This window comes from Ciconia boyciana, chromosome 3 (genome assembly GCF_034638445.1).
Source record: "Ciconia boyciana chromosome 3, ASM3463844v1, whole genome shotgun sequence".
Lineage (NCBI taxonomy): Eukaryota > Metazoa > Chordata > Aves > Ciconiiformes > Ciconiidae > Ciconia > Ciconia boyciana.
The window spans coordinates 76,533,011-76,556,200 of record NC_132936.1 but is presented as its reverse complement, the minus strand read 5'-3'; the positions used below and the strand labels follow the sequence as shown (position 1 = coordinate 76,556,200).

The window sequence follows — 23,190 nt, the reverse complement described above, 5'->3', positions numbered from 1 at the left end:
ATCAGCACCTGCATCAACATACAATATGCTATTGTGCTTCTAGTTATAGACTTAAATGGGTGTTCATGAAGAAGAAATAACTTATTTGTAAATTGCATTTCTCTATCACAGTATCCTATAATATGGAACTAAAAATCTTCTAGCAGTATTGACCTAATTTCTCCACTGATTTTTGTAAGGAAGAAACTTTTATGAAATGACAGTATCATCTACTATGTTTTTGAAGCTACAAACTGGTATGAAAGATCCAGAGAGATCTGATAGTTATTTTGCAGAAGATCATGGTGCTGTAAGACACTCAACACAGGTTATAACAGATGAACAGTGTCTAATTTAATCACCTAACAGAAATAACCAACGTGCACATGCACATAGGCACACACCCCCGCCTCCACTTCTCAGCACACACACACCCCCTCCACTTCTCAACACAAATGCAGAACTTGAGAACCACGCTGAACTGTTCAGGAACTACACTGCCAGCACATAATGGCAAATTGCCATTAAAAGAACAGCTCTCTCTGATAACAGGATCATCAGGATCACAAAAGCTATTGCTAAAAGTGAAACATGGACGAGATGGCTCAAAAAGGGGAAGCTAGTGAGAAAGGATGGGAGAAAAAGCATACTTGTAGGAAGCATATAATCTGTGCTGGTTTTCTTTTTGTGTGTATACTTTTTCTTGCAAACCAGATTTTTTTTTTTTTTAATAGAACTGACTTGCTAGTAATCCAAAAATTTAACTTCACCTTGCAAAAGCTGAGTATCAGGACTAGCATACCCGATACATTCACACAGTACTGCTACACATTTTAAATGGTACCAAAAAGTAGGAGACACTTAAAGGCCTCAGTGCCCCAAATGACACCCACTAGGTCAATCGCTACAGAAACCAAACTGCGCTGTGCCACATGCATATGAAGAACAATTCAAGAAACTGGGTTTATTCACCCTAGAGAAGAGAATATGCAAAGGGAATCTAACCATAGGTTTCCAATGCCTAGAGGGTGGTTACAGAGAAAATGGGGGCACTCCTTTCACAAAGACGCACGGCGACCTGACATGGCAACAGGCACAAGTTGCTTCAGGGAAATTCTGTCTGTATAAAAGAAGAAAATGCTTTACTAGGAGAAAAAATAAATGCTGGAACAGATTGGCTGGAGAAACTGTGGAATCTCTCTCTCACTGGAAGTGTTCATGATCTGGCCTAACAAGGCCCTGGCTAACCTAATATATGACCCAGCTTCCAAAAGGTTGGACCAGAGTATCTCCAACCCAGACTTCTCTGTAATTCTGTAATATTCTGTGAACTTGCAGAACAAAACAGACCCCTAGACTCTGTTTTGAGCCTGCTCAAGATTTCAGGAATTATAATTTTTCAGGAAACAAATAGATCTATTTGCGAAATATCCTCCACCGCTCCTTTGCCAGTTCAGAAACATTGCGTGGCACAGCAAGCATTTGCTGAGTTGAATTCATTTTTTCAATGTAATTAGCAAGACAGTATACACCACCAAAACAGTCTGTAACAAACACATTGTTTTCCAGGAAGAACTGTCATTTTTACTTAACTCAGAGTCCACAAGGAGAATAGAAAATGTAAGGGCAAAAAAATAGCCCCAGTCTCTGGGGGAAAAAGGATATATTGTGCTTTACAATACAGTATGCTATACTATATTTTACTATAACTATGACTCTTAAGATTGAAATTGTAGGTACTGTGCTTTTGGATATAAAAGCATGCAAAATCCTAGTATACTGGGGGGGGGGGGGATGATGCCAAAGAGAGAGGACTGAAATTTATTTAGGACTATAACATAACTTCGCAATTGATTTTGGAGCAGCAGATAACTGGAATGTGAAACCATAATCAGAGCTTATTTAAATGTTTACCCTTAAAGACTACCTGATAAAACCCTGATCTCGTTATGCTTACCAGGGAGCAGGGAGATGACTTCAGACAATTTTAGTATGTCCTGGACTAGACTTTGAAAAATACCATTGATCTAAACAGCCTTCATTGTATCAGATAACTAACAGAAAAGAAATCCTCATACAACATTCTCAACCAGTGACAGGACTGACAATCTCGGGTCACTACCCACAGAAAATATCAGATATTTATATAAAACAATATGCTGGGCAAGACAATTTTTTTTTCATTTTGTTTTTCTTCTTAATCAACTTCCACTATGTGTCCACTGCATGTTGGCAAAGCTCTTACATTTGCAAAGAAAAAAGGATCAAATCAAAGAAAAAAAGAAATCCACAGACCCTTAAAACTGGTTACACTGCCTAAGAAACTGAAATGGAGGAAGATGTGCTGGACAAGGTTATATAGCTTATAATGCATACGGAACAAATACTGTTTACCTTCACTGGCAGATAATTCTTTAATCACCAGTTTTGATTCCTGGAAGTCTGAATCAGAGCGGTATATATGACCAGTTGTTTACTATGCAAAAACCAGATCTCCATATGAAATACAAGACTATTTATAAACATTGTTACATAATTATACATTGTCATTTCTTAAACTAATTCTCTTTAAACCAACAACCTTATCATAATGAAATGACAAAGCTATTTCAAATAGGAAATATAAAAAAGAAACGGTTGAGGCAAACCTGTTTAATACTCAAAAGAGATGGTTCCCCAGCAGGTCTTTGTTCCAACCTTAGCTTGAGACATTCATGGATAACGTTGAGCAGGACTCGACAGAGGACCAAGAATGCAGGTTCAAAAGATGGTAAATCCATGGATTTCAGCTCTTCCCACGATACAGTGCTGCATTTTTGCTCACAACAAGGTGGGGAATTTAATAACTGCACGTAATCTGAACACAACATGGGATCTGGAAATTCTGAAAACTGTAACAAGAAATAGGTATCATGAAGAGTATCCTTAAATTCTTTAGGATTTAGCATTTGTTTAAAGTAGCATGCACAAAAGTCTACTTTTACAAGGTAAGATTCTATTAAGTGGCAAATCAACCACGGAAGTTCCAATTTCTCTCTCTCTTTTTTTTTTTTTTTAAAAGCTAACTTTTAAATTTTTTATTTGAGGATCACCAGGCTGAGGAAAACAATTATGGACCCTTGGGAGTGAACAAAACAATCTCTTACTTTATGTTTCTGTTTTAAAATGATTAAAGCTTCCATTAAAGCTGGAGATCACCTCACTACACAGGAAGAAACTGCTGTTTGAGGTTATGGTGAACATACAAGTTAAGCCTAACATAATATATAGGGACATATATTCAGGTCATTATAGATACAATACTTGAGAATTTCAAAGTATATTAAATAAATAAATCAATCAAAAGGTCTTACACTAATGACTATATCTAGAGAAGCAAGTTTGCACTTGGCTATGTCAGGTGCGTAACCTCATTCCTTTTCAAATACATAGTGCATACATTATATAAAACTCCACATTGTAAAGTAATGCAATATTCAAGAAAGTGTCACCAGCTAAATTGAACAAAACTATTGAAAAAAATAACATGAACTTTGGTAGATGTTAAGAAATTGAAACTGAAATTTAAAAAGGAAGATAAAATATAAAGAGATCAAGCTGGTTTTTTCAATTAATAAACTTATTTTTTATTGAAATGAAAACTGTGTTTAAACGAAATGACTTTTCTAATTAGAGAAAATAATTGAAACTATCTGAAATAGACATCCTAGATATCTAAACTATATACCTTGTGATAACATTCTAGGCAAAGCTGTACATGGAGGCACTCTGGGGTTTAATTTAGGAAGAAAATTTGGACTGCAATATGTGCACAGCTCTTAAAGATAACGACACACCGTACATCATCTAAGGATAAGATTTGTTTTATTCTAATTCTCATTTCACAGCTTCTAACTCTGACACCTGAATATCCTTCACTCATATATTACACACAGCCAGCATTTTTTAGGTTTTTCTTCAGTGCCAAATTTAAAAAACATCACTTGAAAGGAGGGGAACACATTACCAGAAATTAGATCAAATGATTAAGTGCAGCCTAGAAAGTTAAAAAAAATTAAGCCACTTTTAGGTTTATTACCTAGCAGAAAATTAAAAAAAAAATTAAAAAGAAATTGTTTATTCCTTTGCACCTACACACACATTTTTAACATTGTACCTACAGTGTTGTACAAACTCTGCTTTCTCAGAAGAGCCACACAAAATTACAGCTACTGATGAAGTCAGTTTTCTTAGTGTTTTTATTTTTTAATGTTGCGATGTTTGTCAACTGTCATGGGGGATGGAATAGCATATTCATTACTGTCTAACGTTGGCACAAAACGTATTATGCACTGCAGATTAAGTGGTTTATAAAACCACTAGCTCATTATGCAGAGATAGCAAACATGCACGAGTGGGGATTTCCTCTATACCTAGTTTAGTTGAAGTTTAATCACTAGTTGATCTACAGTATAAGAACCTATCTTCTGAGATGGTATATTAATGTCTTCTTTTTACTAACTCTCTTTAAAAGAAACTCATAGAACCAGAATAGCACCAGAGCTAAAGGCTTTTATAGAAGAAGTTTTCATTAATAACAGATCATGAAAATACTACACTTCTACAGTACAACAAAATATTTAAGAAATACAATCCTCACTGTGATGCAAGTATAGTGTTGGAAAATTTAGTTCTTATAAAAATATTAAAGAACTAGTCCATGAGCAAAAATAAGACAGTGAGATTGAATAAATGTGTTATTTCATTTTCTAACATTAAGGATAACAGCACATGACATTAGGACTTAGTATTAGACACCTAAACTTCTATTGCTCAATTTGACTAACCTTAATCTTCATCGGGCCCAATCTGAAATGTTTCAAGTGACTACCAAATACTTCTTAAAAAACCCCCAGGAAAACAAAGTCCAAGACATTTATTGAGATCATACATAAAATCCATACTCAAAAGTGCAGCCAGCTGAATAAACAACAGGGTACCCAGCCTTAAATACTGTTCTACTAAAATAACATCTCTGATTTTGTAAACTAAAATAAGAAAATTAGCCATTTTCTTTAAGAATGAATTTATACAACTTTTACACCAGACAGACTCTATAGTGCCTAGAGCCTTGTTAAAGTATCAGAGCCTATGACGAATGAAACTTGTACTTTAAAAAACACTAAAAACAGCTATCGGTAGAAACATTTATATATATTTAAGATGAAATGAGTATTAAAATGCATACAGTGGAAGAATCCAGAAAGCACATTTTAGATGAAAGATAGTTTTTAAGTAACAATAGAAATGAAACTATGTCCAGATATTTTAAAGTGTATTTACACACATGAACACAGAGTCAAGATATAAAAAAATGGAAGTAACAAAGATTAACAAAACACTAACAGCTCTGGCTGCATACAAATATCAAACTGAACTGAACTAAAAAACCCAAGACACTACATTCAAAGTACTGTCAGATGCAAAGACCAAGCAATTCAAAATCATGTCTTCTATTTTAGTCTGATGTCATCTTTTGCTGCAGTAGGTATTGCACTTCTGACAAAGAGTATTTTCTTTTTTTGACAGCATTCTTTTAATTTTGGGGCAGGAAAGAAGTTTACAATTTTGTAACATTCACCTTTAGTCATAAAGTCATTTCTTAAAAGAGGTCAATATTCCAAAGAAAATGTAATAATTACTGAAAATTAACATTCAAAGAAGTCACAAGGGTAGAGAAGGAGGGAGAAAAGATTAACCTCACATCTTACACAAGTCATCCAACGCTAAATTACCAAAAAGTTTAATTCTGTGAAGCTGCAGCAAAGACTCTAGCTACTAGTGTTCCATTAACTTGTTTTAAGAACCCTTATGAAGTCAAAACATTTGAGATATTTAGCAATTTCAACAATACATTCAAAGTAGTTTTCAATACCCCCAAATTATGGGATTTTTTTTAAAAGGTATTTCTACCTATATATTAAGCTGAACTTTCTATCTAAGTATATATGGTTTGGGGTTACTTCTGGTTACTGTAACAGATACCTGCAAGTTTTGCTTAGGCATGTGACTCTTTAGAAATACACAAAGATTTTCTTAATGCAAAACTTCCTAAAACGCAAGTTGAAACCAATTAGAGAATAAATAAAAATTCAACTAATAGCTTCATTTTTTACAGTAATATCTACATTAGCAACAGTATAAATAAAAGCTTTTTCAAAATCAAATAACTTTATAAATATAAATGTATTAATCCTAAAAACAATAACCTCCAAGGGAGATAAACAATTCTTGTTCCTTCTGCAAATGTGATGGTCAACACTAAGAGATCAGCAACGTGTCAAAGACCACATATGGTAACCATATTAGAACGGCTAAGAAACTCCTTCGTCCAGAATCCATGGTTAGGCCCCACACACGGTGCCACTTTATCGAGGAGGGCAAGTAATCCTTGCTACTAGTTCTTCCTAACGTAAAAATGCCTACAAGTTAGGTAACAGTTTATATTAAGAAACAATATTCTGCCTTGAAATAATTATTGACCACAACTTACCATATGAAACCAACTACTGTCCTTTGGTTACTGCTTATTTAATAATTTTGTTTTTATTAACTCACAATCATTCTTAATTAAGAATATAAAATGACCCCCCCCAAAAAAAACCTAAGAGCTAGCTGAAGAATGCAACATGCTAACATGATTTGCTTTCATAGATTTCAAGGTTAAGAGAGTCCATTCATTTATCCGGTCTGGCCTCAAGCGTAACATGCCACCACAGTACTTCATTCATTTAGATGAGGAAAAACCCAAAACAATGGTGACGTTTTCATAAAGGATGTGTTGCAGAGAGATATCCAGTCTTGAAGACAAGAAAAGGAAAATGACCACTTCCATAGCTAATTTTTCTCACAACTCAACTTTTGTGCCTAATTTTCCATTGTAATTTTTCTGACTTATGGCTTTAGACATTAGAAAATGCAATGAGCAAAGATGTTATCATAAAAATGTCATTTCAATTACAAACAAGAACAGAGAACTAGTTTGTGCTTCATACGAATTCTAATTCAGGTCAAATGACAGATTCATTTCAGTGGAAGCAGAACTGGGCTCTTAATCATAACATATACTATCTTTCAAAAACCAACAAAGCAACCAAGCTTTCATAAGATCCCAATTCCTCTAGTTTCAGTTAGAAACAATACAGCAGGGGAGGTACTCCTGTTATCCATTTACACTAGTAGCAACCTACCTCCAGCTGGCGATCACTCCTTACCAACGCCATACGGGCCCTTTGCAATGAACCATGCATTAGCTTGTGCAGTCTTAAAATTAGCTTCCTCAACCCCATTTGCTTCAGTGCTTTATCTACAAATGGCCTGTAAATAGAGGTCAAACAGTGTTGGCTGCAGCTTGCCTCAGCACTGCATTCTGGAATAACCCAAGAGGCGGAGTCATCCTCAGATTCAAGCCTATCAAGCCTCCTTGAAAAATGGTCCTGAAAGTCAAAATTTGGCTTATTAGTAAAATTGTTCTTGATGGCTTGTCTAAGTTCCTCAACATTCTCCTCAGAGATTTGTTCTTCACCATCGCTCTCCTCTGTGCATGTTCCTGAGGATTCCTTTACTTCTGTTTCCCTATCAACTTCTTCATCCTCTGGATCATTGTCCTTAGATGGTCGAGGAGAAGGAATTTCAAACACTGGCCAGCCAATGTCAGAAAGATTTTTGATACCCAATACAGTTCCCATAATCCTTAGTTTCTGATTTAAGTCTTTTGTAATATTTAACCATAGACAGAGTGCCTGCACTCTGTCTTGGAAGTCCTTTGCAGCATACTTTTCATAGTCCTTTTGAAGAGCCTGCAGAGACGGATAAAGTGCTTCTATATACTCTAGCAGCTCCATTATCCGCTTTACTTGCTCAAATGAGACCCGCTGGCGATGTAGGTGTTCATGGTAACTTGAGTAACCCAAAGCACTAGTTCCATGTGTTGCTTTGCAAACTCCTTCTCCTGAAGTACCATTGAGACTGGCTCCATTTTTTACACAGGAGAAGCTTCCATAGTTCACTTTGAAGGTGAGGATTTCATTGATGATATCAGGGATAGCTTGACGGGCTGCATAGAGATAGAGGTCTTGGTCATTAATGCTCCGGCCAGCATGCCAAGCTTGCAGCTCCAGCCAGATCAGTTCATTGGAGCGGTTCAGCCAGACAGAAGAGGTGTTTTCCTGTCCTCTTTGCTCCCTGTCCTTTTTCTTTGAGACTGAGGTAAGTTTTAACAAAAGCCGCAGGGTTTCAAAGAATTTTAAGCGGTCTGCCGGGCAGTCAGTCCTAGAAGTCTGGCGTGCAGTTCTGGGTATTGGCATGGGCACAGAGACTGGAAGCTTAGCATTGCTACAGCCAAGGCTGAGGTAAGGCTTATGGAGATCAACATCTGGAATTGTTTTTTTTGGCAGAGACCCACCAACGGAGTCTAACATAAACGAGCACTGCACATTTTTCTTGTGATCTCGTTCTGTTGTCCTTAGGGTGTCTCGGATCTTTTTCCCTTGCTTATAGCTGTGCTCCTCCACATTCTCCATGGTTTTCCCATTGTCTTTATGCACAGACTGAGTTGGCACATTCATCTTTTCTGTAAGAAAAGAAAAAAAAGAAAGAATGTGACTGCAGCAACAAGAAAAAACATCGTTCAATCCAGCTCCTGATCACATTTCTTAGGTTGAGCATAAAACATTACTTAATACCAATAAAACAAAACAGGCATGGGTAGAAGTCAAATGTAGTCTTGGAAATTACCATTAGTATAGCTAAATCAATAGTAGCACCAAAGGAAATTTTTTTTCTCCTCTTGCTTTACCTGTTTTGTAGAAAGGACCTCAGAGAATTCTCATTATCCTACATATGCAATCTACTGAGAACTGAGTATGATCAAAAGGAAAAGAATGGTTTCCAAGTTAATTTCCTATACATTTGTCACACAACTTCTTAAACAAAAACTCAAAATGCAACAGAGTATTATTAAGGTTTCCAAGTCAAACAGAATTAAAGAGACTCCCTTGCACATGCAACTTCATAAAAACTGGAGCATGTATGGATTCTGAAATTCAGCTTGAATGATCCGATCCTGGCTACTGGGGGGCTCGACCTTAGTTCTGGGAACCCCTGTGTAGTCTTAATACACTGCCTTAACACCAGGAGCCTACTCCTCCACTTTCCCAACACACAAACACTTGCCCTCTGCCTCACCACGTAACAGTAGCCCTTTCCTGCCTAATCGTGCAATCTCTTCTTCTCTTCCTGTTCTTTCTTCAGGAGCAGCAGACCTTATCACTCTTCTGCAGCACTAACAAAAGCGCTTCAATCTAGGCTTTGCAGATCAGGACAGGAGGAACTACTTGGTATTAAAACAGTGGTTCTCTCTCTCTCTCGGAATTGGTGGCAGGCTGGAAAGAAGCACCTGTATGTAGACTAGCTGCAGTCCAGGGATCAGCAGCTGGAACACAAGAAGCTACATGGTCACAGGGCCCCTGCTTATTCAAGAACAGAAAAGACTTTCAGAAGGATTGCTGGATACTTTGTCTTCTTTTCACAGTTCACTGTGACTCTAAGGATTATCTGCTGCACACAGCACATTCCCTACTCTAGAAGTAGTAATTTCCTTACAGTCTGTGCTACTGTGCTCCTCACTGTAACATCCATTAATACCAGAAATACTAATAAGCTTATTTGCAAAACAGGCCTGCTTGGTGGAAGAATAATATTATTCCCTTTCTATATATGGAAAATCATGATACATAAAGATCCGTCAAGCCAGCATACTTTCGGGTGCCAAAAATTGGAAGATTTCAGACATTTCAGAACATTGAGCACTTCATGTTCAATGCTCCCTGACTTCAATTGCACCTTGAATTCTGAACAATTTGCAGACCACGACACAGAATCTCTAGCTTGCTCCTAGGAAAACAAGAAACAGAGGATTTTAATTTGTGCTATTTGCCTAGCACCACACAAATTTTCGTGACAGAATGCTGTTATCATATGATGCACTTCACTGACTTAATTATCAGATGGCCCTTCATTCTTGTTTCATTCACTACATATCTTCCAGCATCTGCAACAAAAGAAGGTATAGTCATACAGAAATCTGTTTCCTTCCTCACAAAATTCCAAATAATCTTTACTCATGTAAGACAGTAGTTCTCCGGAAAAGAACTGGTGTGGTAACGTAGCTCAAAGACTATCAAATGGATGCACGCAAAGGCATTGTATTAAGGTCACAGAAATGTCTGAAACAAAAGTGGAGAGGCATGTGGTCAGAGCACCTTCCTTTGCTTGTTTCCATTACAAACCATGTTTTAAGCTGTTAATGAGCAATAAGTGAGTTAATAAGGGTGTAACCTGCCACACTGCCTCCTTCCAATCCCCATATCTAAAAAATATAATTTAACCTTTGCCATAGTTGTGTAGGATTGGGGCAGGTCACAATGCATACAATGGCATTTAACTATGGGGGAAAAAAAAAAGAAATTATATTTTGAAGGATATGAGGAAGAAAGAAGAATCACAAAGTCATCAACAGAAACTGTTTCTTGCAAAAATGGACTTTATTAATGCCTCTCATATTATTTTTATTTCAGGTATTCATACATCTTTCTCTGAATAGCTACCAAGTACAACAGCAGATGACATAAAAACCCAATTCGAACACAGTTTTTCTCCTGAAAATGGAAACCTATCAGTGATTCTAAGAAACTTGCTACAGAATTCCCTATCATTGATTTTACATTTACGTACTCAAACACTACTGTCAGACAGTGGTACCTCACCCTCACTGGTTACTAATTAGTGAGGTTAACCAGCACCAGACAGAACACAAGACTAAAAGTCCTGCTGAGCGAATCAGCTTGAATTCCATGCCACAGCTGGCACTGCCGTGAGGAGGCAACAGCCCAGAAAGCTAGGACAGGCAAGCAGCGGGAAGATGCATTCTGCATTGGCAGGAAAGAAGGAGGAAGATGAAGGAGGTTGGCAGAGACGAAACACACACACATACGCACCCTCCCCAGACTCCATGGTAGATCAGAAATGGATCAACTTTTAACATTGCTTTGATGTTAAAGACTTTGGTGACCTTGCAAAATAAATGAAAACCCTGACACATTCAAAGATGACTTTCTGAACTTACACTCTAGCTACCAGGAGGTCCTCTAAACCCCGTCAGCTTGTATTTTTAACACGTTATTCTCCTTCAATATTAATCGTCAGATTCCCCACCCCACCAAAACACATTGAAAGAACGGTAAGTTAAAAATATGATTATTAGACATCCAAAATGCCCTAATACTTGAATATTCATCATTCTTAACAAAGCCCAATAATCTACAAATTGTTTCAAAATCCTCTCATTTTATCGAATAAACAGGTGCCAATGATTCAAATATAGCTGACAATTCTGCAATAAATGAGTATCAATTCTATAACTGTATGAGTTTCTACTACTAATTTTATTGCAGTTTTGTAATATAGGCTTAAATTAATTTGTAAAACAAGTTCAGCTCTACTAACAAATTTTAACTTATAATTACCGTTAGTGCTACACGGGGCAGGCAGGTTTCACAACTAAGCAACGATTGGTTGGTGAGAGGGGCACGTGGTAGAGTCTGAGATCTTAAATAGCTCATTATAAAAAAATTACAAAATTAACTTGAGGAACTTGATAGGAGAAAGAAAGTGAGGCAGACAGAGGTTCCCCTTCAAGTATGAAGTTGCAAAAGTTTCATACTAAAAAGCAGAGAGGGGCACTGTTTTTTTATGTAGTCCAAGAAGCTAACACTTCAATAAGTAAGCAAGCATCGCTAGACTGACATTCAGTACCCTCTGAGTCAGAAAAAACAGGCAGGAGACACATGTATGTCTTTGAAGCAACTCTGATATGCATTTAGCTTAGAAAACATTAATCCCATGGGGTCTTGGGCTACAGGAGAAACAATTCAGAAACTAGTTTAAACAGATTATTGCATCAGTTTATTTTTTGATACTAAATGCAAGTTATAAGAAACTTGGTGTGACAGGAATTAAACAAACATGGGAGATGCAAGTAAGCGAGCCCCTAATGCCCAAAACTCTTTCAGTTGTCTAAATAAAGATACATTAAATCTGTGTTGTATGTAAAAGTCTGAAAGTTATTTCAAATTACTTTTTAAACTGATTAGTTACATCAAACTAACCCCTGAATGAATTCTCTTACTGAGGTAAAACCAATTCATTCTCATTCAAGGTCAATCAACTAGTCTACTTTGAAGTTGCTGGTTTTGTGGTGGGTTTCTTTTTTTTTTTTTTCTTCACAATACAGAATAAGTTTTCTGAGATTCTACATGCAGGTAAAGTTAAACAAAATTAACTATGAACTTTCCAGAAAAGGTATTTTACACCATACAACACTATCCAATTCATTAAAAAAGAAAAACAAAACACAAACATGTTTTAAGATACACCCATAGCAATCAGAATAGGATATTATTATTCCAGAAGCAAGAACCATTCCCCTCACAAGTAGAAAGAGAGAGAACTTGCTCCAAAAACTCAAAATCTATTCGCAGGGATAAACAACAGCTCCCTATTTCTCATAAAGGTATCGATCCTCAATATGTGCTCAGCACCAAAGGGTTACTATGAAATATTATGCATTACAGTTCTTTAGTATCACAATTTCTCTGTTTAGAAACTAACCTTTTTTTTTAAAGCACAGAAAGAAACAAGAAAAATCACAGGAAGCAAGGAAAGTTATTACATAACTATCATATATAGAACTACATAAGGTTAATGTTGGATTGGAAGAGTTTAAGTTAGCCAAAAGGCACAATTAAAAGCCGGTAAAAGAAGCTTAATAATTCCAATGCCTACACAGCTAACTGGCAAGTATAACAAGATTTCTCTTCAATTTAGTTTAAGGAAGAGGTCTTTTGGTAAATGCTCTCTTTGCAGTTACATTATTTAGAGGCTGTATGAAATGGAAGGGAACCAAAAGCTTTGGAAGATGTTTGCATGGGCCCTTCTCTTATTATGAGCTTGCACTCCACAATTCTATGCAACTGAAGAATAGACTGTGTTCCCTTATTCACAATAAATCATTTACCTTCTTCTCACTTACACTTTACCTTGAAAATGTAATCCTTGAAAGTAAATGCACTCTGTGATAACATTTCCTGTTACATGTGAAGCAATTTAAAAAATTGCTTCCAAAATAGTAATTGGCAATAGTCAAAACTGCCATAACAACTGTGGCAAATAACCTTGTCTGACATAGGTTTTGTTTTTTTTTTTTTAAACAAAACAAAAAAACCCAAACCCAGGTGCGTTCTGTATGAAAGTACTGAACATACAATCTTAAAAAATTGCTTTTTTGCACCCACCACAAGCTCAGCAAAACTACTAAAATTGCACACTTTTTCTTTTTTTCTTGGAAGGGCTGCTTGAAAACATGTAGCTATTGCATGTTTTTTTAAATAATCTTTTCAACAAGCAATTACTATATTTTATCTCCTCAAAATTAAAGAAAGAAAAGCTTAAAATTCATACTTTAACCGAAAAATGTTTTATTTAATATTAGATATTGTTACTTGGTAACTTTAGGAAAAAAACACATATCAAGTATCTTTTGGTTTCTCCCCAGTTATGACTTTATGACTAAAGCGTCTACAGAAGTAAACAGTGGTAACTACAATTTAATTGCTTCAGTGACACTACAGAATAAAGAATAATCACTGAAAACTCTATTTTTCTATAAAACAGACCATGAAGTGCTTCAGACCATGAAATCGGGGCAGAGAAGCAATCGCACCATTGACTAGAGACCACAGAATAGCAGAAAAAAATTCATTGGAAAATACCTCTGAAGGTCATTTTTTCCAACCTCCTGCTCAAAGCAGGGTTTATTTCAAAACTAGTTTAGCCTGCTTATGATCTTATCCACTTGTGTTTTGGAAATCTCCAAAGATGGAGATTCAAAAACCTCTCGGGCAAACTGTTCACTGTTTGACCACTCTCATGGTAAAATTTTTCTTCTAATACCCAAAAGAGTCTTGCCTTGTTGCAACTTATGACAGCTGCCTCCTGTCCTTTCACTGCACCTCAGTATCTGGCTCCATTTTCTGTATACCTCCTCCATCAGGTAACGATGGGCTCCTACTATGACTTTATGGTCATTTTAGGAAAAAAAACAAAACACCACACCTACCTTTCAAAGTGGAGCGGCTAGCAGGTCTCCCAACGTTATTTTTCTGATGCTTTGTTGACATACGCTTCATCTGGCGGGGTGTACTAGGAGGAGAAGTTCCATAGAAGGTGTCAGCACTTGCTTCATCTGATAATTCCTCAGGGTCAGATTCAGAGATCTTGCAAGTAGCATCTTCTGATTTGCACTCTTTCCTGTAGAGAACAAGTTAAAACATGATGTTAAAGATAAAGATTTTTTACTTGCAATACCTGTTTAGAAAGCTAATCCATAGACAAATCCCAACTACAATCAACCTTCTATATTTTCCTGCCACAGCCATGTATATTTAGCCCAAGTTTTTTCACACTGATAAGGGCAACTTTCCCCATAAGGGCAAGTGAAGTATAGGCAACACACAACAAAGAGGATGCATAGTCAGTGTCACTAGGAGAACACAGTGTAAAAATACATGTATATGTAATATATTTGTTTTGGAGAAAACTTGTGGCAAGGCTAAACTAAGAGGTACATGAAACAAGCAAAGGTTCAAAAATACAAACATAATGCAAGACAGTCAATCCAATCAGCAGCAGAGACAACAGCAGAGGTTTTCCCTTCCATCCTCTATCCCCTAACTTGTGCATACCATGAAGGCAACTTCTAAGTTCACTGAAAAGGCTCTCCACCCTTCACAAAACTTTTATCTAGCATTGGAGACCTGAATGTATTCTATGTATTTTCCACTGATTTTAATATTAAGTAGGTTTAACCTCAGAACTTTTTTTTTTTTTGGTTGCAAAAAAATAACAGGGTCTCCACAGTAACTTTTTAATTAGCCTCAACTACTTTGGTGCTTTGGAAAAAACACTAGTAATACTTAAAAAGAAGTCAGAGCTCATGCAAACACAGAATTAGATAATGTATATATGTTCCTCAAACCACAAACCCAGATGGTCAGCTTAACTACTGGATGCTGTATCACTGAATTCAACAGAAAGCATGTATCTTTGCAGGATTAGTACCTATGTCACTCCAGAGTCCAGCACAATAGCTTTCCAACACCAAGTAGGGCCTTTCATTGCTATTACATCTAGCAGAACCGGCAAACATTGTGCAGTAGCATTACATACAGTATTATAAAACATTTCATTATTTAAAGAATGCTGACTTGTCTTTGTAATTTACCAAAGCCCTAAACCATTTTGATTTAAACTGTTCAAAGATAAAACTATAGAGTAACATTTTTTTTCCTCCAGTGAGGAACAGGCCTTTTAAAAAAAAAAAAAAAAAAAGACAACCAAACCAAACCAACAAAACAACAACTGTATCGTATCACACAGTTAACCCTAGCAATTCCACAATTCCATTGCAGAACAAGACAATCGAAGTCCAGACTGCTATGATTTCGGACTCCCCTTCTCCCCAGCCAAAAACTCCTATAGCCTTTCCTTTGAGTCAATTCTGGCACTCATACAATTGCCCACTAAGCCAACACCAGGAGCTGATATATTTGTAAACTCACATGGTAAAAAAAAGAAAAGCCATCCATTTTCATATGTAAACTCTGGGCAAGCTCAAAGACAACTTCCAGTGCCAGCTTCCTCTCATAAGAAGAGGTCAGATGTAAAACTACCACGATGGGGGGCATGCATGTACTCTTATATTAGGACTTGCTTTAAAAATAAAATATGACAAATACAATAAATGAGTAATCATGTCAGATACCCTTTTCTTCCTCCTGGACACTTGCTCTGTCCTACCAAATAAGATTACTTCAGTAGAGTGGCAGTTGGGCACAATACCACTAATAGCTGGATCTCTTCTGCATGATCAAGTGACACACAGCAACAAAATTACTCTCAGGCTGTGAACAACTGAACTTCAGTACATTTTATGCTGCTCACTGAAATACTAGGAAATTTCCAATTCATACACGGAAACAAACTATTTTAAGACAATACGTGAACTGTATCATTGCCCCATCAATAACATATCATTTGAATTCTTCACAATGTTAAAAAAGTTAAAAATAATTAAATCCTCAGGTCAATTCAGGCTTCAGGGGAAAGTAGATGGCAGCAGGACAGGATTTTAACCTCTCTCACTATCCCTTTATACCCATCTGCTGTTTATCTATCCAGGGTAAATATAGAGAAGGGAGAAAAAGGGAAGGAGGAAGAGAGGACTCCAAGGCCAAAACAAGTCCCTAACTGATTGAGCTCCAGCCTATTCATGGGATTCAAAGTGACACCAAGACCTCTGCCTTCTCCCAGAATATGGGACCCATTACCCCAGCACAGTCCTCTCATCACCACCACTCCCCACTGGTGCCACACATGCAACTCTTGCTTTAACATACATCTGGGAGAAGAATATGCACCACTCTAGCTTGGAGGAGGGTAAAAACGCAGTTTGCCTCCATCTCCTCACATACTTTATTTCTGAAGCAGGCGTGCAAATAACACCATCATGACTTTGATAAAAGATAAGGAGGCAAAGAAACATTCAACCTAAATCAGCCAGTGCAAGACTAGCATCAGTACCTGATAACTTCAATTTCACTTGAATCATGAACAACATTTTACTTGCTACTATTTTTGAGACAGACAACGAATGTTACTCATGCTCTGGTGGAGCAAGTCTGAGTGTCTGCAGGAAGAAATATGCCAGAATATTGCCAGCCAGTAGAATAGCAGTAAGGCTAACAACAACAACAAGCAAAAAAAAAAAAAATCAGATACTGTACTTTTTCTTTGCCTTTAGCTATAAACAGAAATAAATATCTTAACATGCAGAACAGTTATGTTCTCTGCAAAGCCATGGAAACATTTAGTCTGTGAAATTACTCTTCTCACATTACAGCTTTGAGAAGAAGGCAGGCAAGTTCACCAACTATTGTAGATAAACTTTAGAGGTTACCTAAGAAAAACAACTCAGGTGGTACCGTAGCACCACCTGTAGCCTAAGGAGAGCCGTGCAGTGAATCTGGCCATAACGACAACTACAGAATCACCAATACTTTTAGCCTAGTTTCTTTGCCTTGGGAAATCATGCTGTTTGTGTGTCTTCTAACAATCTGATTTAATTAACCACTACTGGCCACGTATAACAGAGAAGTCTTAATTTGTTCCTACAGATCTTGTGAAAACAGGTGGATAAATGACAGAAAAGGATCTTGTAAATGCTAAACTGGGAAAGCAGAACGCAAGTTTACATCTTTCTGGACACCAGAAAAATGTTATTACTGACAACTCTTGCAAACAGTCCTACTGAAGAAAAAACTTCAGGCAGAGCACACCCCTCTGATTTTGCCAAAGACAAATCAACCACAAGAGACTAAACCACATGAAACAAGAAGTCATTAGTTCCAGTGCTTATGGAACTATTTATTTTTTCAGTGATCTCACTGGCCTGGCGAGGCGCAGGGTGGGGTGCTGATGCTCTTGCGGGGCCTGGCAGAGCAGATCCTGTGGCACTCACATTAGGTCTCAGTTCCAAGGCGGTTTTAAACTAGGGCAAGTTACCTCATTATAAAAGACCAGTGAAAACACCATTTTCCTTCTGTTTTTAAGTGTGTAACCTCTTCTAAGAGTGTAACCATCAAACCTCTTCACCAGGCTGAATGAACTGATTTTTAAAGTCCATAAGCTGGTTCTTTCCTCAACAGTCACTACCTTGTTTGTTTCTTGCTATGTCTGATGAGAGGGCATGAAGTCCGAAAGTATTCAAAACACCCTCCAATCTCACACCTGAATTACATACATACTGATAGAGTGGGATCCAGTATGACTTACTTAACATTCAGACTTTTTTTTTTTTTTTTTGGGGGGGGTAATTTAGTAAACTGGTCTTTAATTTGTTAAAAGCCATAGCAGATTTATCACAAAACATGCAGCACTAGAAGTCACATCACAAAACAGCAATCATGCTCCCCAGAACCACTCTTGTTAGCAGCTGATGACGAGACGATCTAACTGGAGCTGGCTGGTCTGCTTAGAGGGAGGAAGGCACAGGTTGCAACTCAAGTTTAAAAATTCAGTATGCTCAGTTTAGGGTTTGTGTGCAAAGACTGTATCTCAACTCAGAGCTCAAATCAATGCCAGTGAACACAAAGACTCAGTTTCACCAGTGAAAGCCTTATTGTACAACAATGCACTAGATATATAGGGTCTGAACTATAAATCCAATTTTGCATACAATCTTCTCTTAAAAGATCTGCTACATTTATGAATACTAAAAGTACGTGCTTGCAGCTATTGCATTCAAAGCAGTTATTAAAAACTGCTGTAAGGGCAGCAAAAGAAATAGTAACAAAAAAACCTGAAGGAAAGACTACAAATGCAATTCTGAGGAAGCCTTCAGTAAAAAGCAAGAAAAATATCTCGGGGTTTTTTCATTATTTTATTTTTTATTACAGAGTAGCAGGAATTTGCTCAGTTTGTACAAATAAAACTATTTTTTGCTAAATACATCCTGTGTAAATCTGGCATAGTGCTTACGGGGGAAAAAAATAGCCTGGTTAGCAAGAAACAAAAATTCTGTGACTAGCATGGACATTTAAATGGTGTTCATGTCATGTATTCCTATTGTGACTATACCTCCAGAGACAGTAAAAAAAGTAAAAATTCTTCACATTAAAACCTAACACTGACATACAGTAATGAAGATTCTTGACCTTGTATTCACATTTGAATCTCGTATGCCTGAGCTCAGCATTTCTGAGCAATGTTAGATCTTAGTCACCAATAACTTCTGATTGCTGCCAACATATTAATAGGACTTACTGTTACAAACTTGGTAATATACTTGATAAGATTTTTAACAGTAGAATTAAATTAGACTTGAAACTAAGGACATGTCTGGCTTTTGAATTTGTTATCCTTAAGATAATTCAGGTAAGCTATAGGAAAGCACCAAGTTTTGGGGGTGTTTTTGAACGAGAATCACTACCACAAAGATAAATTGCAGATACAGTCCTTCTTAAAGTTCTTCTAGTGTAAAAATTTTGTAAGAACAGAAAAGTCTTCAAATTATGAAGGGCGAATGCAATTAGACTTGTAAAAAGCACCGCGTCTCTATTAAGGCCTGGATCAGCTTCCTCCTGAGAAAAAAAAAAACTACCAAACTTTACTACTCTTGGAAAATATCACTGCTTGGCAAATGAATACCCATGTTTTCAGGTAAGAAATTGGAAGGAGTATCCTTCCCAAATTTTAGAGAGAACAAGAGCACACAGACCTGTGCCACATCCCACCAGTAGAACAAAAAGCACTGAAAACAACTTTGAGTTGGAGAGGAGAGCAGTAACAAGAACTTTGGTGTGCCAAGTTTCCAGCTCACAAGGATCTTGTAGATATTATTTTACTCTAGAAAAGAGGCATCTGGATAACTTAACTTGACAATAAAGCCTGGCAGAAAAACACCTAACAGCAATCTCATAGTGGAAAAAGGGAACTTCAGAATATCATCTCTTCTGGCATGAAGGCTGTATAAAAAAAGGCAGGGGGGAAGCACACAATAAAAACACTGTTCTCTAAAGCACTTGTTGTCCTTGCAACTATTCCTTCAGTTGGTAAGCAAAGAGCAAGATTACTAACTTCTTTCAGTTCTCAGGACCTGTTCAAGCACGCTTCTCTAACTCGATTTGTGTATCCTTATGATCACCCTTACATCTGCACTATTCTTCCTTTCTACAGGAGGTGGCTAATCCTATCTAGTTAAATGCATCCATTTCCCATCTCTTCTGAAAGCTAAGACATAAATATTTATGAGGGTCACATTCAACCTTTCATTGATTTCTCTAACCATAAAAGCAGATATTATGTAAGGCACACCAATGTCAAGGCTAAACTGAATAGGAAAAAACCAAACTTGAAACTTATCTTAAAATTAGAAGAAAGTTTGAAGGATACAGAGATGCTAAAGATAATGCCTGGAAGTAATTTGAGGAAAGGAAAAAATATTTTGTCATGTTGTTGTCTTAAAACAACACCCTAACGCAGAAATCTCAGGCTTTTCTGTATTCACTAAGTATTTCAAAATAACATTTTAAAGAAGAAATAGTACCAGCATAACAATTTCCATTTTAAGAAATATTTGAATTCAAATACAGCTGTACATAGCTACATTTTTTCTCCCAGAGGAATCAGGGCAAGGCAGGATATGTGATCAGTTGTCGCTATAGTCTAGGAACGAACGACCAGTGTGCTGGGGAAAAAAGGTGGCACTTGGGCAGGCGGGGGAGAATTTACTTATAACAGAGATAGTAATTTTACCATTTACTGCTGACACTAACTGAAAAAAAGCACTTGCATCTTTCAGCAAGTAAGTCTGCAGATGCAAATTTTACAGAATCTAAGTTTTCATTAGAACAGCTTACAGCAGAGAAGCTTGTAAGAGCACAAAAAAACATGAAGTAATATTAAAAAACTTTTGAAATCAAGTATGAAATGTAATGAAGCTTATTCACACCATTTTCTACAGGGATGAAGTACAGAGCCTCAGAAATTACCAAGACTACAGTCACAGTAAGCTGACACAAAAAGGGAACCTGTTCCAGTGCACCTTTTGTCTCCCAGGTTGCACATGCCTGCCCCCTCTGCACAGAAGCCAACACTCATGTGAACTCAGTCACCAGTTTGATGGGGGAAAAAACACATTAATTTTTTGGTGCATCAGGTACCCATCAGATCAATAAGCTAAAGTGAAAACTCCACAGACACGTGACTGCTAGATCCAGAAAGAATGCAGTGAGGAGCTTGGCTTCCTCTTGGGGAGAGACCAGGGGGAAGAAAGTAGCGTGCTGTTCCAATACATTGAGAGTGACGTGAAACTGTGACCTCAGTCACTCTCTTCTGGCTGCAGCTAAAGCAATTTATAGGATGATTGTCCTTTCTGCTTCCCAGTGACACTTTGCGAGAAGTCACCAGCCCTCAGGATGAAAGTACCAACCCTGGTTCTTCGCTGGTGCTGCTGAAACAACCCAGCTTAGCTGGAACGCCTTTGTTAGCAGGATTTTTCCAACTTCAACCACTTTAATTTTGATTAGGCAACAAAATGTACTTGATGTTATGCTAGCAAGTTTCATATCGCAGATACTCCCAGTTGAGGCGGGGAAGAGAGGGATGTTAGGAGATGAGAAGAGTAATTTCTAGTCTGGGTCAGCTGCAAAACTAATGCAATTTTTTTACTTACAGCAATGATAAAAGCAAAATACTTGGGCAGGAAGATGCTTAAGGTAATACCTGTATCACTACCAAGAACTGATTGAATTACATAATTTCAGTAGCTTATTTATAAATTAACCTACGAACAAGGGCTCATCAACATAGAAATAATTACAGAAACACTAAAACTTCATTAGTAAATAGTCAGAATGTAATAGTAGCCCTGTAATAGCCATGCTTTGCTCACTATTTACACCTTGTTTATGTCTGAAGACTAACCTGTAGCATGGCTGCACAAATGCAAACACCCAGTGCTGCTATGAAGCCCTGACCTACATCTTGCCACCTGCTTGCAAACTATGGGTTTACGCTACAACAGCCTTGCTAACAGTTAAGCACCAAGTACAATAAATCCTAGATCAGCTAAGGCCCAAGAGAAGTACAAAGCAAGTATTTCTGCTGCAAGATCAACAGTGGTTTGTAGCAAGACTTCACTGTGATAGAACAACCACTATTTCTGCAGAAATTTACAAGGCAAAAAGTCATTATTGGGGAAAAGACTAATGTAAGGCTTAGAGCTAAACAGTTAATCTTTAATTGATTCCGAACAATACCTTTTCCCCGTTGGTAACTCTCAATTAAGCTGTTTAATTAGAACAGAAGGACCTAGCAAGTGTGAACATGCTTCATTTCTGCAGCAGACCTCAAGCAGGTCTGACTGTAGCCAGTTCCACCCGTTACAAAGTTCCTTACAGCACTACTGTACTGACTAGCAACACTTATTTTAAGAGATCAATTCTGAGAGAATAGTAACATTTATTTTAAGAGAGAAATTAAGAGAGAAACAAAATCTTCTGCTTCTCAAGATCTGGAAACTACCACAGTCAGTTTTGTAAATTACTAATACTTCGACACTTTTCCCAAAGTTCTCCTACATTCTTGGGCAGAAGCTTCTAAGTGCTTGATTATTATATTTACAACAGAAAGACACAGAGTCACAGAAAAATGTAACAAAAGCTACTGAAACAGCAGAGAGGTGTTGAAGAACCTTTTGACTAACTATAAAAATATGGCAAACTTCAAAAAGACAGAAATTGTCAAACAACGAGTTAAAAATAAATTCAGCAAAATGCAAATTAGTATTCATCATATCTTTTTATTGCAAGCAGATAAGAGCTATTGAGACCTATTCAAATGATCTAAGGAAGTAATTTTTCTTCTGCAAGTTACACGAACTAGAAATAAGTATTTAAAAATAAATAAAATAGAGCTCTTATAACAGTTTTGGCAGTTCTTCATGTTCTCATCTCAGAAAAAATAATAATCAGAACTTCCTGTTCTTTTTTACTAGTAAATTTGGAAACAGAGAAAGGTTAACTAATTTTTCCATTTTGGATTATTATAAGTTTTCATGCAAATTTGAATTATGACATAACAGCATTTACAGAATATGCATGTACATTCAGCTCTGAGCTTTTCTTCCCACATTCACAAATAGATTATTTGATTAAAACTATGCCATATGTTATTTCAATAAGGAAGAACAAGAGACCTATTTAATTCTGACATTGCTCTATAATGTGTAAAAAAGTGTGAAAATGTTGATGCATTTGTCAGGTTTCCACATCCACATTTAAGCCTACCTGGTGAGGCTGCAAATGGATCAGAGGTTAGAACTGTAGAAAGAGGAGCTAAGAGAGCTTCACCCAGCCCAGCTAGTACCCAGCTCTCTTCTCTTCAATGCCTCAGAACAACTAATATCAAAATATTAATTGGTTTCAGTCACCATGCTTCATCCTTAGTGCTACTTTTTCAACCTCAACTATGTCCTAACTCATCTTTGGGAAAAAA

At 37.0% G+C, this 23,190-nt stretch overlaps 1 protein-coding gene across 8 annotated transcripts in view; it reads right to left on the bottom strand.

Moving 5' to 3' along the window:
* The window catches only part of MAP3K4 (mitogen-activated protein kinase kinase kinase 4), a 74,360-nt gene that overhangs the window by 45,545 nt on the left and 5,625 nt on the right, over positions 1-23,190 (bottom strand). For all 8 annotated transcript variants that reach the window (XR_012041547.1, XR_012041546.1, XM_072856209.1 and 5 more), the window contains exons 2-4: positions 14,195-14,385; positions 7,209-8,590; positions 2,628-2,870 (exon numbers count right to left, since the gene is read on the bottom strand). Coding sequence is in view for 6 of the 8 variants with exons in the window: in XM_072856209.1 (XP_072712310.1) it covers positions 2,628-2,870; positions 7,209-8,590; positions 14,195-14,385 (1,816 nt within the window). In the remaining 2 variants the exon portion in view is untranslated. The remainder of the gene's footprint in view (positions 1-2,627; positions 2,871-7,208; positions 8,591-14,194; positions 14,386-23,190) is intronic.